Source organism: Arachis hypogaea, chromosome 17 (genome assembly GCF_003086295.3).
Source record: "Arachis hypogaea cultivar Tifrunner chromosome 17, arahy.Tifrunner.gnm2.J5K5, whole genome shotgun sequence".
In the NCBI taxonomy this organism is placed as follows: domain Eukaryota; kingdom Viridiplantae; phylum Streptophyta; class Magnoliopsida; order Fabales; family Fabaceae; genus Arachis; species Arachis hypogaea.
In genome coordinates, this window is record NC_092052.1 from 132,921,985 (window position 1) to 132,940,037 (window position 18,053).

The window sequence follows — 18,053 nt, forward strand, 5'->3', positions numbered from 1 at the left end:
ATTCAATGTTATCCTACTATCAATTATACTAACAAATCAGATTATGTTTTTCAATTATTCTCATTTGGATGTATTCATTCTCAATTAGGTATCACTTGGATGTGTTCGATTTTAATATTATACACACTATTTGTGTTTAGATTCAATTATGTTCCTAGAAAAGTGAATTATGTAAATGTTGTAGAAATCAGTTTCAACTTTTGATGATCTATTTTTCAAAGTGGATCATCGATTCTATCCCAAACATTTGTATTCTAACTTTAAGAAGAGATTTTTAAAACTCAAACTAAAGCGTTCATGATGTGTAATTGACGGCAGGATAACATTGAATCATTTTTACAAACGTTAGGGATACAAATAGAATGATTTAAACATTAGGGACACAAATATGATTTACCCCAAACGTTGAGGACAAAAACAATATTTACTCAATTAGAATATAACATGATGCAAGTGAACTTAATTTAAAATAGAAAGTCATACCCCTTGATGACTATAATATGGTAGAAATACGACGTACATGTCCCTTAAAGCCACTGTTGGGACATCCTAGTTTAATAAAAAGACATTAAAAAATATAAAATAGTCAATCATAAAGATTTTAATAACTTGTAAGCTCTCTACGTATGCACGTTTGTTGTAAAATGGCTATATATTTAGTTCCTCAACTTCTTGAGGAATGAGGATTAGGACTTATTTGATTCTTTGACCGTAAATAAAAAGAAATTAGAAAAAGAAAAGCTTCCTCAATTGAAATGGGTATCTGCATATCCGCTGAATCTTCAGAGATTCATCACGAATCATCTAACTTAGCTACTGAAGAGAATGTAACAGTGTATGAATCTAGCAAGAATGTTAATTTAAGTAAGATTCACAGACTTTCTTCTATTCACTCTAAAAAGGGTAGCAAAGGACTTAACCAAGATGCTGCCACTCTTTGCCAGGTAATTGTTTATTATGTCGAACAAAATTTTTGCTTGATATATGTTCATTATTACAAAGCATATAATAAAATCGTTGAAGGAATTGAAACCATTTTGGCCCCTGAAATTTTCGACCGGCCTCAATTTCGACCCCCAAATTTATAGTTACCCAATTAACACCCCCAAATATTATATTGTGACCCACGTTTGTCCTTGTAGATATCTCCATTAACAGAGATCTGATATGGCACGTTAAGTTGACATAATGTGTATCCACATGACACCCAACTTGCTAGAATGGATGTGTGATGAGTGAATGATGTGGCAAAAGTTGAATGAACTCAATTTCTCCAGTAAAGTCTCGAACATATTGGGAAAAGAGGATCGCAAATTGAGTTCATTCAACTTTTGCCACGTCATTCACTCATTACACATCCATTCTAGCAAGTTGGGTGTCACGTGGATACACACTCTGTCAACTTAACGTGCCACATCAAATCTCCGTTAACGGAGATAGCTACAGGGGCAAGCGTGGGGCACAATCCAATATTTGGGGGTGTTAATTGGGTAACTATAAATTTGAGGGTCGAAATTGAGGCCGGTCGAAAATTTCAAGAGCCAAAATGGGATAGCCAAAATGGGATTCAACTCATCGTTGAAGATTTCTCTCTTTCTTTTTTCATCCTTAAAGGGTTATGGAATGGAGGATGCAGCATTTTGCGGTGTTTTTGATGGGCACGGAAGGAATGGTCGCATAGTGAGCCAAATAGTAAACAAGCGTTTGTCTTCACTCATTCTGGACCAAAAGAATATGATAGCTCATGCCAAGATTGATAACAATACCATATTGGAAGATGATGACTCGTGCACAAACAAGAATTTTCAAGAGTGGAAAGAAGCTATTCTTTGTGCTTTCAGGGTGATGGACAAGGAGGTGAATCAACTAGAGAATCTAGATTTCTCTTGCAGTGGAACTACAGCTATAGTTGCTATAAGACAGGTAAACCATGAAACTATTGCAATATTTGCACTGCTTCTGTGGTCTCTTCTCTTGTACCTCAAAATTTGCTAATCATAACAACAAAACAGAGTGAAGATCTTATCATGGCTAACCTTGGTGACTCAAGAGCTGTCTTGGGGACAATTTGTGACGGTGAAATCATTCCCATTCAACTGACCACAGATATGAAGCCTGGATTACCTCGTAAGAGAGACTAATACTATGACCACTTTTTCCCATTCAAGCCTTAACCATCTAACAAGGATATCAAACATTCAAGTTTATGAGTATAATGAGTTCTCAAACTTGATAATTTTGCATACTAAGTATGTTATATTGACCCAATGCAGGTGAAGCAGATAGAATAAGAAGTTGTAATGGTCGTGTATTTGCTCTACATGAGGAACCACACATCCAAAGAGTGTGGTTACCCAATGAGAACTCCCCAGGCCTAGCCATGTCTCGTGCTTTTGGAGATTTCATTCTTAAGGACCACGGTATCATTGCTATTCCGGAGATTTCGTTTCGCCCTCTAACATCAAGTGACCAATTTGTTGTGCTTGCAAGTGATGGGGTATGTGTTGTGTGACTAATGGTTTCTTGTGTGTATGAAGATTTAGAAAGGAAAAATAAAAGGGGGAGGGGGAGGGAAAGAAAATCTATGGATGTTGATTTTCATTTTCATTTCACATTAGCATTATGGTTCAGAGGTTTCTTATCTTGTTGTAGGTGTGGGATGTACTAAGCAACATCGAGGTTTGCTCGATCGTGTGGATGACAGAGAATGAAGCAGCGGCAGCTAAGGCAGTGGTGGAAGCAGCTACAGCTGCATGGAAAAGCAAATATCCTTCCTCCAAGGTAGACGACTGCACCGCAGTTTGCCTCTTCCTGCAGAAGAAACAAAGGAGCCTAGTATATGTAAAAACTGGAAATAATGTTAACTAACTTGCGTTATTGACAAAGGCCTTGCTATGATATAATGTGGAATCGCAAGCCTAGTTCAATGTGATATATTTATATACATGATACATCACTTAATGATAGTAGTATGGAAGAGAAATTCAAACTCTGAAAGTGATTAGTACATCCTCAAAAAGTCCTCCAGTTCTTAGTTCATTATTTTTAATAGAACTCTTCAGAGACAAGGTTTCATATTAGACAAATGCAGCGTTTCATATTAGAGAATTGAAATCACTATACATCCAACATTCTTTTGTAATTAAAAAAAGGGGGAAAGAAAAGAAAAATACTTAGCACGATTCTCTTTGAAGAAAAAAGGAATATACAAACACTGCTCAATCTCTTGTAAGTTGTATAGCAAAAAGAAGTTGGGGAGGGGCGAAAAGCAGAACAGAGTAGCAGTCCAAAAGGGGTATGAAAAAGAGGTGAAGTAGAACTCCAAAAACTTGCCATGTGATAAAGGGCTATTTACTTCCATAATCAGGTTGCATCTTTTTCTGGATCCTCTCCAAGCAGATCATCATCATACGAAACAGGGGTCCTTAACCTATCATGAATAACAGGGATAGGTTTCGCTTCAGAAGTTGCTGCTGGTTCATGTTGATCTTGCATTTGGGAAGCAGGGAAGGCACTGCCTAAAACATTTCCCTCATCTCTGTCAGCAAACGGAAGGTTGATCCCTTCCGAAGGATCTATCTTCTTTGGCACAGGTGGTTGCTTAACGTATGGCTGCCTGAATTGCTTCTGCATCATTGTACATAATGAGGAATGACACAAATAGAAGTTACTACAAAGCCGATAACAACTTTTAAGAGTCTTGGACCTTGGCTATCAATTACTTTTTTTAAAAGAAAACTTATGAAAAAAAGTGTGAGCACTAGAAAAAACATCAATTACACACCTCGAATTCCTTTACTTTTTTCATTATCTCTTTGTACACCTTTGGTTCTCGAACTTTAATGATGTTCCACAGTATGCCACCCCCTGTCCGGAATCGACTGCCATCAGCTGTTTTTTGGCCCCCACAAGCCTGAATTGCATCAACCTGTGACTTTCACATATCATTATGAAGTTTGTGGTGTATTGATTTGGACAGATTCAAGATAGTAAAATTACAAGTTGGTTCTATAAGTCTGAAATTTAAGTAAGCAATGTCTCCAAAAAAAAAAGGGCAACCTGGTGCACAAACATCTCACGTAACACACGGTTTGTATCAGTGGAAAATTTTACGGCTTAAACCCATGAGATAATATAAATAGAGGACATTGCCCAGCCATTGCATGAAAAGTACATGCCCAATTATAATATAATATAATAATGTATAATGGCACTGTCAAAATAGTGGGGGGGGGGGGGGAAGGGAAGAAGAAGCAGACTAAGTTCATAGGTTATAGTATTTCAAAATTTCTGCCAAGTTTCCAACGCTTGAAGAAGCTAGAGTAGAAAAGGATGCAGACGTTAACCAGGGGGAAAAATACTAGATGACTTGCGATGTAAAAAATGAAATGATATTGAGATAACCATCAATGTGATATGATGTAATTTTAGAGGAAATCAGATATAAATTTGGCTCTGAACTTTCTGTAAATTTAGGTGAGTAAAAATGATTTAGTTGATTGCACTAGTTTCCCTTCACCTTCACAACAGGGCATGGTAAATCTTAATTTAGTTTAAACTGAAAACTAAAAGCATTCTCTACAGTCTACATGCATATACATATCAACATAAATAAATGGATATCAACCTTCAAAATCAGTAAATAATGAAGTGGTTCACTCAAGAACAATGAGGCTCAAGCAGAGGAGAAGGAGCAAACTAGCATCAGGAAGAAAATCTGCAATGTTATGGGAAAATTACACACATCAGAACTATGAATGGTTGTGTGATGCTTGAAAGAGTTGATGAGCATAGCAGCTTAAGACTTTTCCAAATCTGATGGAACCTTAACTCCCACCTTTCCTTGCAATAGGTGAGTAAGTTGCGCCTACTCCCAAACATAACCACATTTCCATTTAAGAAATGGAGAAATTCAAAGGAAAACAAAACGCAAAAATAGTAATTTGAAATGCACATTTCAGAGAGTGATTAAAAGAACAGACCATTGTGGAAATCATCTAATAAGCTTGCACATGTGGCCAAAACAGGTCAAGACATAAAACAAAGACAATTCTAAACAATATGTAAGATGTTGAAAACCATACACAATTTGGGTGGGAAAAGAAGGATTTAGAAGTATGAAACTAGTGGGAGCAAACAACTACACATGACAAGATGCAGAGAGAGAAATTTTGTGAAGGAGGCTGAAAACTCCAATACAAAGATATCATTAGAAACAAATCCTTGATTAGCTTTTGATGACAGAAAAACAATTGGGTTGGTAGACCCTCTGATTAGATATATCTTCTAGACTTCTAGTTGAATACTACCAAGTCACATGGTGCACTCTTATGGACAAAAAAAAAGAACAAATGAAACTTGCTTTCTAAAGACATGGAATACATAACCTACCTCTTTGACGAGATCGCTTAGTGCAGAAATCCCAAGGCAACCTACAGCAGTGTATACCATATATTGTTTTTTCTCTTTCAAACGGCGACACACATCTATCACAAATCTGAAAAGCACACAATTCATTACAAATTCAATCATGTGGACAAGATGGCAGCAAAAACTTGTTAACAGTGATACAAACAAATCAAGGCTTATCTACACATTAATTCGATTAAGTTTCAGGGACTATATTGAGGTTGGGATTAAAAAGGAGCAGTGACCAATGCTTCATTCTATAACTAAATGAAAATGAAGAGATGAATTCAAAAGCCTTAAATACATCATAAAACAATCCGAATTCTACTGGGTCATAAAGTTAAAATGAGTTCATGAAGATAATATTAAATTTCGCATTGGAGAAAATGATAAACCTGTTTATATCAATTGCCTTGTTGGACCCTGAAGCTTTCTTCTTTCTCTTATTCCTTTTCTTTTTAGCTCTAAGCCTGTGGTCCTTGTTATGAGAGTCTTCATTTGCTTCATTGGTACCTCCAGCTTCACTTTGTCCCAAAGAATTCCGGGAATCAGGTTCCACCAACTCTCCTTCTTCAACATCAACCATTTCAACATCATCACCATCATCATAATCATTATGAATGATATCTAGAATGTTCTCTCCACCTTCCATATCAAACAGATAACCTACACACAGGGTACCCAAACTGTTACTCATTTGAACATATCAACAAATAGATGGAGCGCAGAACATTCAGGTCGGTGATAACAACATAGGAACAGTAACAGTATTATGATAAGTGAAATAAACAACGAACTAAAATGCGAAAACCATAAAGTTACAGAGATGAAATAACTGAGCAGAGTAAAAAATGGAATGATGAGCTCTGGTCACCTTTGCTTTGCAGAGCGCCACTGTTGAGGAACGGAACAGAATAGAAGAGTATTGCCGTAATGGCGTAGGTGCAAGAGTGGGCCAAATATATAATTGGGCTTAAATCATTTAACTTGGGTTGGTCTTCTCAGTTCTTATTTTGGGCTCATGAATATAAAATCACTACATAAAATATATACATACAAAAAGTGGGGCCCATATTTGGTGGTGGAATGTTAAATTTTGAATTTAACTTTAAAGAATAAAGTGTGATCTCTTACTATTTATTGAAACTAAAAGAAAATATGAGAGAAAAACTATTCAAGAATGAGATATCACACTTTATCCTCTAAAGTAAAAATTTAAAATTTAGAGGATTCAAATTCGTTTCTATCATAAAGTAGTATCTTTATATATGAATAATGTTAGAGATATAAAGAATTAAACAAATTTAGGTTGGTCGATTGGTTTGTTCACTCGTCTATTTTTATTGAGTAGTTTAAATTTTAAATTTTTTAATTAAATTTCAAATATTTTTATTTTTAAAAGTTTTAAATATTTTTTCTTATATTAAATGTTGTTTGCATAAGTCACCAAAAAAAATGTTGTTTGCATAATGTTAATTATCAATACTTTTTACTTTATATTTTATGAATAAATATTATTATAAATCAATTAAAAATGGTATGTAGAGTGTTATTTTTAAATTAGTCAAATCTAAATTAAACTATTTTTTTATTAGCCAAATTATAATATTTTATCATGAAAAAATCTTGTTCTACTCTATACAAAAAGTTGACCCTTTTTTAGTATGACAAAAAAAAAAGAAGAAAAGGTGTCAAAATAAGGATATTTCTAATATTAAAAGATGTTTGTTTGAAGAGAACGAAAGATAGCGTGTATAATATATTTTTAAAAAATTAATCAAAATAAAATAATATATTAAAAAAAACTTAATTATCTATAAAAAGTAATTTTATAAAAAAAAATTAAGTGTACTAAAAATACTAATATTTCAATTATTTTAATAGTTAATTTTAATTAATTGATTTTAATTAATATATATTATATATATCGTTTATAATTCAAATCAACAATTAAAATAACGATATTTTTGGTAAACTTAAAAACTCTTCCAATCTTATATCCCTTCGCCATTTTTTCTCTTCCCCATGCACAAAGAAATAAATCTGTTCTACATTAATAACTATTGTGAAATAAAAGATATATATATATAATAAAGTTGTATAAATAGAAGACTCTAGTATTAAAATAATTAGCTCAATAATAATTTATATATATATAATAAAATTATATGTTGTATTGTGTATATATATACAAAGATAAGAAAAAGTATTAAAAATAAAGAGAGAGAGATTTGCATTTGATACTATCTCAATATAATAAAGATGGTTAATATTGCTATTAATATTATATGTAAAGAGTAATAGAAAATAGAATTTAAAATACTTATAAAATAAAAGAAGAGGAAGAATTGTAATAGTAATATAAGGAGAAGGGTATTTGATTGTAACATAAAAGAGGATTTATTTGTATGAGAAGGAAGGAAGGATAATATATTTATTCTGTTGTTGTTGTAATATATGAATAGAAAAGAACTTTTGTACGTAGAAAGAAAGAGAAGATTTTGTATTTGTATTATTGCTTGTGTGTAATTGTTAGAGGCTTAAGCCTCTATTTATACACGTACATTAGGTAACTTTTTCAACTTCATATTAAATGAAGTCATTCTTGAGAAACTATATATCATGGAAAATGGTCATCCACGTAAGGTATGATAAAGTATCCTTATCACAACACTCCCCCTTGGATGACCATTTAGGATTATGCCTCGTTAAAACCTTACTAAAGAAAACCCAATGGGAAAAAAACTTTAGTGAAGGAAAAAGAGTACAAAATCCTTTGTGATGGGGACTGCCTCATTAAAAACCTTGTCAAGAAAAACCCAATGGGAAAAAACCTGACCAAGGGAAAAAGAGTACAGTCTCCCCCTCTTGCCGACATCATTTAATGTCTCGAAATCGGCGCATCCCAATCTCATGTACCAATCTTTCAAAGGAGGATTTTGGGAGTGACTTTGTGAATAAATCTGCCAGATTGTCACTTGAACGGATCTGTTGGACATCAATTGTCCCTTGATTTTGTAGGTCATGAGTGAAGAAGAATTTGGGAGAAATATGCTTTGTTCTATCACCTTTGATATATCCACCCTTAAGTTGAGCAATGCATGCTGTATTATCTTCAAACAGGACAGTTGGAGCTATCTTATGATCAATCAGTCCACATGATGACATAATATATTGAATCAAACTCCTCAGCCAAAAACACTCGCGACTAGCTTCATGAATCGCCAGTATTTCAGCATGATTAGAGGAGGTTGCTGCAATCGTTTGTTTCGTGGACCTCCATGATATAGCTGTACCACCATATGTGAACAGGTATCCTGTTTGAGATCTCCCTTTATGTGGATCAGACAAGTATCCAGCATCTGCATAGCCAACTAATTGTGACTTGGATCCATGGGGATAAAACAAACCCATATCAACTGTCCCATGAAGATATCGAAAGATTTGTTTGATTCCACTCCAATGTCTTCTGGTTGGAGAGGAACTATATCTTGCTAGTAAATTCACAGCAAAAGATATGTCAGGTCGCGTATTATTAGCAAGATACATTAGCGCTCCAATGGCACTAAGATATGGTACTTCAGAACCAAGGATATCTTCATTTTCTTCTTTAGGACGGAATTGATCCTTTTTCACATCTAAAGATCTTACAATCATTGGGGTACTTAATGGATGTGACTTATCCATATAAAATCTTTTCAAGATCTTTTCTGTGTATGTTGTTTGATGGATAAAGATCCCGTCTTTTATATGCTCGATCTGCAGGCCGAGACAAAACTTAGTCTTTCCAAGATCTTTCATCTCAAACTCTTCCTTTAGAATTTTTATAATTGTTGGAATCTCTTCAGGAGTCCCAATGATATTTAAATCATCAACGTACACAGCAATTATAATGAATCCAGAAGCAGTTTTCTTTATGAAAACACACGGGCATATATCATCATTCTTGAAACCGTTTTTGGCCAGATACTCAGTAAGACGATTATACCACATTCGTCCAGATTGCTTTAGACCATATAAAGATCTTTGCAATTTGACTGAGTATAACCCTTGCGAATATTCATTGGATGGTTTAGATATCTTTAGTCCTTCGGGGACTTTCATATAGATATCCCGGTCTAATGAGCCGTATAAATAGGCTGTTACCACATCCATTAAATGCATATGCAGTTTATGATATGCAGATAAACTGACCAAATAACGCAATGTTATCGCATCCACTACTGGGGAATACGTTTCTTCATAATCTATACCGGGCCTTTGTGAAAAACCTTGTGCCACAAGTCGGGCTTTATAGCGCACAACTTCATTTTTCTCATTTCGTTTTCTCACAAATACCCATTTGTATCCAACAGGTTTTACATCTTCTGGTGTACGGACTACAGGTCCGAATACTTCACGTTTTGCAAGTGAGTCTAATTCAGCCTTCATGGCTGCTTCCCATTTTGGCCAATCATTTCTTTGTCGACATTCTTCAACTGATCTTGGCTCAAGATCCTTACTTTCATGCATGATATCTAATGCCACGTTATATGCAAATATTTCATTGACAATTGTCTTATTTCGGTCCCATTTCTCTCCTGTAAAGACATAATTTATCGAGATCTCGTCATTTTCACAGTTTTCAGGTACCTGAACGTCTTCTGGCGTTATATCAGAATTTTGGACAACTGCGGGTGTCTCTACTATGTCTTTTTCAACAGGAATAGTATTTACCTCTTTTCTCTTTCGAGTATTTCTATCTTTAGAACCGACAGGCCTGCCACGCTTCTGGCGTGTATTTGCTTCAGTGGCTATTTTTCCTACTGGGACATCAATTCGAATTGGGACATTTTCCGCCCTGCCATGCTTCTGGCGTGAATTCGCTTCAGTAGCTACTTGTCCTACTGGGACATCAATTCGAATTGGGGCATTTTCCGCTGGTATATAAGATTTGGTTATCCTCTTTGTATCGGAAAATGCATCAGGCAATTCATTTGCTATTCTTTGCAAATGTACAATCTTTTGAACTTCTAGTTCACATTGCGCTGATCGAGGATCTAAATGCATCAACGATGATGCATTCCAATTAAGTTCCTTTTCAGGAAACTTATTCTCTCCCCCTAATGTTGGAAATTTTGATTCATCAAAATGACAATCGGCAAACCGGGCTTTAAACACATCACCAGTTTGTATCTCAAGATACCTCACTATAGAGGGAGAATCATATCCAACATATATCCCCAATTTTCTTTGGGGTCCCATTTTGGTGCGATTAGGTGGTGCAATGGGAACATATATCGCACACCCAAATATTCTTAAATGGGAAACATTTGGCTGCTGGCCAAAAACTAATTGTATAGGAGAGAATTGATGATAACTCGTTGGCCTCAAACGAATAAGTGCTGCGGCATGTAAAATAGCATGCCCCCAAACCGAGGTTGGGAGATTTGTTCTCATAAGCAAGGGTCTAGCAATTAATTGGAGGCGCTTAATAAGTGATTCTGCTAACCCATTTTGTGTGTGAACATAAGCTACTGGATGTTCAACACTTATTCCATTAGCCATACAATAAGCATCAAAAGCTTGGGAAGTAAATTCACCAGCATTATCAAGGCGAATTGCTTTAATTGGATTTTCTGGAAATTGTGCTTTTAATCGAATAATTTGAGCCAGTAATCTCGCAAACGCCAGGTTGCGAGAAGATAATAAGCACACATGTGACCATCTCGAAGATGCGTCTATCAGGACCATAAAATATCTAAAGGATCCACATGGTGGATGAATAGGTCCACATATATCACCTTGAATCCTTTCTAGGAATTCAGGGGACTCAAATCCAATCTTTACTGGTGATGGCCTTAAAATTAACTTCCCTTGAGAACATGCAGCACAACAAAATTCACTAGTTTTAAGAATCTTCTGGTCCTTTAGTGAATGTCCATGAGAGTTTTCAATAATTCTTCTCATCATGGTTGTTCCCGGATGGCCCAAACGGTCGTGCCAAGTTATGAATTCATTTGGGCTAGTAAACTTCTGGTTTACAGTGGCATGTGATTCAATTGCACTAATCTTAGTATAATACAACCCAGATGAAAGTGAGGGTAATTTTTCTAATATAACTTTCTTATTTGAATCATGAGTTGTGATACATAAATACTCATGATTTCCCTCATTCATCGTCTCAATATGATATCCATTTCGGCGAATATCTTTAAAACTCAACAAGTTTCTTCGAGACTTGGTAGACAATAGTGCATTATTTATTATAAATGTTGTTCCTCCAGGAAACAAAATTACAGCTCTTCCGGAGCCTTCAATCACATTGCCTGAGCCAATGATAGTATTAACACACTCTTCTTTTGGCACAAGATGGGTAAAATATATATCACTTTTGAGAATAGTGTGTGAACTTGCACTATCCGCAAGGCATACATCTTCATTACATATCCTTGCCATTCTTCAAAAACAAATAATAATAAAATGAGTAGTATGCATAGTTAAATTGAATACTTGATCAGAATTATTTTCTAAGAAATACTGCACATAAAATAATGTCATATACTGAAATTTTATTTTAAAATTTGACACAATTAATAATTTCAAAATTCATAAATATTAATATTTCATTATTTATGTACATCACATTTGAAACTTAAATACATAGAAAATAAAACTTAACAATAAGTTCTTTACATTATTTATTTACATATATACTTCACAATCCCATAGATTAAACTATTCCATCATTGATCAAATGACCAATATTTCCTTCAGGATCCTCAAAGAAATCAGATACATCATAATGAGTGGTGGAGTTCTCAGCATCATTTGAAACAAAATTTGTTTCCTTTCCTTTGTCGTTCTTTTTCAAAGATGCCTGGTAAAGATCGACTAGGTGCCTTGGGGTACGACAGGTACGAGACCAATGGCCCTTTCCACCACAGCGGAAACACTTCTCCTCGGTTGATTTATTCTGCCCGATATTCTTTTCTTTGTCCCACTTCTGGTGAGATCCTCTCTTTTGAACATAATTCTTTTTCCTTCCATAATTTTTCTTGTTATTAAAAGCTTGCCATTTACCTCTTCTGGGGTAATGATTTGCCGCATTTACTTCAGGAAATGGGGCGGCGCCAGCTGGGCGCGCTTCATGATTTTTCAATAACAACTCATTGTTGCGTTCGGCAACAAGAAGGCAAGAAATTAATTCAGAATATTTCTTAAACCCTTTCTCTCGATACTGCTGCTGCAGGAGCACATTCGAGGCATGGAAGGTTGAGAAAGTTTTCTCCAACATATCATGATCAGTTATTTTTTCCCCACACAATTTCATTCGTGAGGTGATCCGAAACATTGCAGAATTATATTCATTTATAGATTTAAAATCTTGTAAACGCAAATGCGTCCATTCATACCGGGCTTGAGGAAGTATCACCGTTTTCTGATGATTGTACCTTTCTTCAAGGTCTTTCCAAAGATCTGCAGGATCTTTTAATGTAAGATACTCATTTTTCAATCCTTCGTCAAGATGACGACGGAGAAAAATCATGGCTTTGGCTTTATCCTTCTGGGATGCATTATTTTCAGCCTTAATGGTATCTCCAAGATCCATTGAATCAAGATGGATTTCAGCATCTAGTATCCATGATAAATAATTGTTTCCAGATATATCGAGAGCATTGAATTCAAGATGAGAGAGTTTCGACATAATGAAAATTTGTTACCTGAGTCTTCCTAAAGATTTGATCAGAGTCTCGTGCTGATAACGTATTGTGAAATAAAAGATATATATATAATAAAGTTGTATAAATAGAAGACTCTAGTATTAAAATAATTAGCTCAATAATAATTTATATATATATAATAAAATTATATGTTGTATTGTGTATATATATACAAAGATAAGAAAAGTATTAAAAATAAAGAGAGAGAGATTTGCATTTGATACTATCTCAATATAATAAAGATGGTTAATATTGCTATTAATATTATATGTAAAGAGTAATAGAAAATAGAATTTAAAATACTTATAAAATAAAAGAAGAGGAAGAATTGTAATAGTAATATAAGGAGAAGGGTATTTGATTGTAACATAAAAGAGGATTTATTTGTATGAGAAGGAAGGAAGGATAATATATTTATTCTGTTGTTGTTGTAATATATGAATAGAAAAGAACTTTTGTACGTAGAAAGAAAGAGAAGATTTTGTATTTGTATTATTGCTTGTGTGTAATTGTTAGAGGCTTAAGCCTCTATTTATACACGTACATTAGGTAACTTTTTCAACTTCATATTAAATGAAGTCATTCTTGAGAAATTATATATCATGGAAAATGGTCATCCACGTAAGGTATGATAAAGTATCCTTATCACAACAATAACCGTACTTAGTTTTTATTGCTATTTCTTTTAATGATCTGGACCACCTAAAAGCTGCTCATTACGAAATTCATGGCAACAGCTGTGAAACATGCTCTTTTGACCTGTGTCTCAGCTGTTGCCATGAATTTCGTAATGGGCAGCTTTTAGGTGGTCCAGATCCAATTGGGTTTGGGTTTGTCAACCGGGGAATCGGATATCTGCATGGTGAACCAAAACCAGAAGTAAAGGGAAAATCCAATGGATCACAGGTTCAGACTCAGGAATCACAGGCTATTCCTGTACCACGTGGGTGGTCAAGGGATGGGTGGCATGCAGAGAGTGATGGCAGCATACCCTGCCCAAAAGTCACTGAGGAGTGCTGCGGCAGATCTCTGGAGCTGAGAAGTGTATTTGGTCCAAATTTTATCTCTGAGTTAGTACACAAAGCAGATGAGCTAGCAGAAGCATATAAGCTTGACAATTCAGTTGAGATTCCTGATAGCTGGTGCTCATGTTCGACGTTGAGAAACACTGTTGATAAAAATAAAAATTACAATGGTAAACCTATTATTGATAAAGAAATAATCTAGGTAACAGTTTTTAAGGTGAATGGTTTGACTGTTTGGTTAGTTCTTCATAATCAAGCCAAGAGAGTTTAGAAAAACCTTAAAACTATAAATATAGTTATCTTAATTGAAAAACTTGAAAAACTCCATATTTTTTTTGAAAAATAAGTCTGCCGATAGTTTCTTATATTCTCTTAACATGAATTGAGCTGATAATCTATTTGTTTTATGCTTCATCCTGTATTGATATACATTCAATGTATATTATTTTATCTGATTCGTGAAACAACCTCCTCAGTCACATGCGGTATCTTGGCGGGACATGTGTTAGTTATCCATCAAGTGTAATTTTAGAATAATTAATTTCTGATATGCAAAGAATATGCATTTTTGTGTGTGAGCAATTTGCCTGAATTCTGTTCAAGGATTAATATTTCGTTGTAAATGAGTTTAGAAGCAATCTGAAAAAGCTAAGCGAGGTAAGTATGAAAACTAAGTAAATCTTAATTAATGAAGCAAGTTGAAAATCTCTCACCATCAATATTGATTGCTATAAACTACCAAAAAAAATTGATTATTATATATTGGATTGGACAGGAAGTAAGGATGAAAAGGGTGGCAGTCTGGCGGATACACAACTGCAACACAAAGTCAAACAAACAAACGTTGTAGATATCAATCGACTGTATTATTTATATGATGAAATTATTGTAGTGTATCCTACGTTTAAGTCATTCTGTATCATCAAATATGTGTTGCTTTACTACGCATAAAAAAAAAGGGTATTGCTTTAACTTTGTAAGTCAGCATGAATCACTTAAAAAACAGGGGGAAAAAGACTAAAGAAAGAGAAAAAGGGGATACAATAATGTTAATTTTATTGAACTCCATATATATGCGATAATTAAAAAGACGTGAAACAATGAAATTAAACTCTTATTCAAAAAATGCGAAAATAATATTCCAATCATATTTAAATTAAGAGGTAAATACTAAATTGATATCTAAAAGATGATAACACTGATAAAATGGTATCTGACTTTTGTTATTGATATAATAATTTTTGAAAAATTTAAAAATTTGATAAAATCATTTAACTGTGAAAAGATGACGTCATAGTGAACGAAAAACGGTAATGTAACCATCGAAAGAGAGCTTTGATGATGGCAAAGAGCTCCAGCGATGTTTCTGGCGACCTTCTTCTTCTTTTTCGCATTCGCTACTTTTTCTTTAACACGTCGCTGCGTCCCCTTTCACCATGGCAGCTCAAGAAGAAGACCGCCATGGCACGCCACTATGTCCCTTTCCGCCATGGCAGTACCTCGCTGTATTCTTGTGTTCGCTGCTTTTTCTTCTTCAACACGCCATTACGTCCCCTCCGCCATGGCAGTATCTTGCCATTGCATCCCCTTTCGCCATGGCAAAGAAGAAGAAGAAAACGTCCTCTCCGCCATGGCAACATCTCGCCACTGCGTCCCCTTCCGCCATGGCAAAGAAGAAGAAGACCAGAAATGTCGTCAGAGATTTCTGCTATCATCAAAGCTCTCTTCCAACGGCCACAGCAATATTTTCCGTTCACTGTGACATCATCCTTTTACGGTTGGGTGACGTTGTCAAATTTTAAAATATTTCAGGGGCTATTTTGTCAATAACAAAAGTCAAGTACCATTTTGTCACCGTCAGAATCTTTCAGATACTAATTTGATATTTACCTCTTAAATTAAAAATAGTTTAAAACGAGAAGCTTGATAAAATAAAAATTTAAGAGTTCAATAATTTTAGAAAAGCTTCATTTTAAACATGAAAATTCTAAGATTTTCTTAGCCCCAAAGATCATCTATGTTAAATCATTAAGAAAGAGATACTTGAGAGCGCAAAGATGTACTTGAATTCGTGAGTATAATTGAGAGAGTTGATTCTTTGATTTTCTTCAACCAAAGTCTTTTGTATCCTTGGTAGAACTGAATTGTAACTCTTTTGATGAAAAAAGAGATACGGAGACGATTTTGATGTATTGGGACCAAAATCCTGAAATCACTATTTATATTTGAGTGTGATACCCATTAAATCCTAAAATCCAAATAAAATAGTATCTTTAGTTTTATTCTCGTTTAATTTCAAATCAAAAGTAATAATGACTTATTTAATTCAACATTTATAACAATAAATGAGATCACCATTATATAAGTCATTTAATGTAAAATAACTTAATTTGCGATTATAATTAATATATGTATTGTCTATAAATATATTAGAAAATAATAATTTCTTAAAAATCTCACACTTGAGCTATACATATATACTTTTCTGAGATAATCACATCTTATAAACTTTATGCGCGCATCTAAATGCTATTTCTTTTATTACTTTAATAATCTGGTCCATCTCATATATCAGCTATGAAATTACTGCAGCTTTTATCATATTAGTGTTGCAACGAAACTAGGATAATCACCATATTAATATACTCAACAATATAGATCAAATTTAGATGAGAACATTCAGAAATTACATACAAAAATAATCTCATGCATGCCTATTTTCAACTGGTCAAACTTTAATAAACTTTATGAGATCACGAGTCAAAGTGAAAACGAATCTGAATACTTTATTTCTGCAGAAATATCTATCTTCATAAATTTGTCTAAATCATATGAGAATTCAAATGCACACTTTCACTAAAATAATATAAGAAAAGTTTATTACTGTTCATAGAAAAATTTTTAGACGTTGAAAATATTTAGATTTATATATATAAAAAAGAATAAATTACCATTTGTACCCATAAAAAATATAGATGCTGATAAATGTACTCATATAAAAATAAAATGACAATTATAATCATGGAAGATGGTTTTTGTGTGCCAAAAGTACCCAGACGTTGGCTACACAATTGGTCCGTTAGGGTATTCTTGGCACACGGAAACTATCTTCCGTGGGTACAGTTGTCGTTTTATTTTTATATGGATACTGTTCATGCCCTAGGTAACCCTCAAAACAGATACATTTGTCAGCGTTTATATCTTTCATGGATACAAATGGTAATTTATTCTATAAAAAAAAGATGTATCTTACTGTCTTGTAATAGCAACACGAATATATAAATTTAAAAAACAAAAAAAATTTATATTTATCTTCTTATTATCAAATATAAAAGTGATATTTTTATGATAGATGTAAATATCGGAATGACTTCTTTTTTTTTTTGTGACTCAAATGACTTCTCTACGAATGAAAAATATTTCTTTCTGTAAAAAAAAAGGCAAAATGCAAGAAAGGTGAAAAAAAAGTACGAGTAAGACATGTTTGGATGAATTTTTAAAAAAAGATTTTTTTTGAGTTATCTTTTTTAAAAAAGATAAAAAATAAAAGTAATTTTATGTTTGGATATCTCATGCAAAAATTTTTTTTTTATCTATTAATTATATTTGGGTATAACAATATAAAAGTACTTTTTTGTTTATTTATTACATAAAAAATATTTTTTTTACGAAAAAAATCTTTTAAAAATAGATATAAATTACAACTTCTCAAATTTTTTTTTTTATTTTTTTAATGTTTTTATTTTTATTATTGAAAATTTGTCAAATATATTAAAAAATATAAAAAAAAATCTTTTTTTATTAAAATAATATTTTTTTATTAAAATAATACCACCCAAATAAGCATTAAGAGAAGGGAAAAAAAGTTGGCAAAGGGTTTAATTATAAAACGTAAGCAACAAGGAACCCTTCAAAT

General features: G+C 33.6%; 2 protein-coding genes across 3 annotated transcripts; one reads left to right on the top strand and one right to left on the bottom strand.

Annotated features, from left to right (window-relative positions):
• The first annotated feature begins 649 nt into the window (after window positions 1-649).
• On the top strand, window positions 650-3,009 carry LOC112766138 (probable protein phosphatase 2C 72). Its single transcript, XM_025812004.2, has 5 exons — window positions 650-944; window positions 1,615-1,923; window positions 2,013-2,127; window positions 2,274-2,497; window positions 2,653-3,009. The coding sequence occupies exons 1-5, from the start codon at window positions 756-758 to the stop codon at window positions 2,866-2,868; spliced, it is 1,053 nt and encodes a 350-aa protein (XP_025667789.1). The 5' UTR covers window positions 650-755; the 3' UTR covers window positions 2,869-3,009.
• Window positions 3,010-3,077: 68 nt separating this feature from the next.
• Window positions 3,078-6,384, bottom strand: LOC112766139 (uncharacterized). 2 transcript variants are annotated; one of them, XM_025812006.3, is made up of 5 exons: window positions 6,284-6,384; window positions 5,805-6,075; window positions 5,392-5,497; window positions 3,785-3,928; window positions 3,078-3,627 (listed from the first exon to the last, which is right to left on the bottom strand). In XM_025812006.3, the coding sequence occupies exons 2-5, from the start codon at window positions 6,059-6,061 to the stop codon at window positions 3,364-3,366; spliced, it is 771 nt and encodes a 256-aa protein (XP_025667791.1). In that variant the 5' UTR covers window positions 6,062-6,075; window positions 6,284-6,384; the 3' UTR covers window positions 3,078-3,363. The 2 variants fall into 2 exon arrangements, with proteins under 2 accessions (XP_025667791.1, XP_025667792.1); XM_025812007.3 differs by having other exon boundaries at window positions 6,246-6,305.
• Window positions 6,385-18,053: the final 11,669 nt, after the last annotated feature.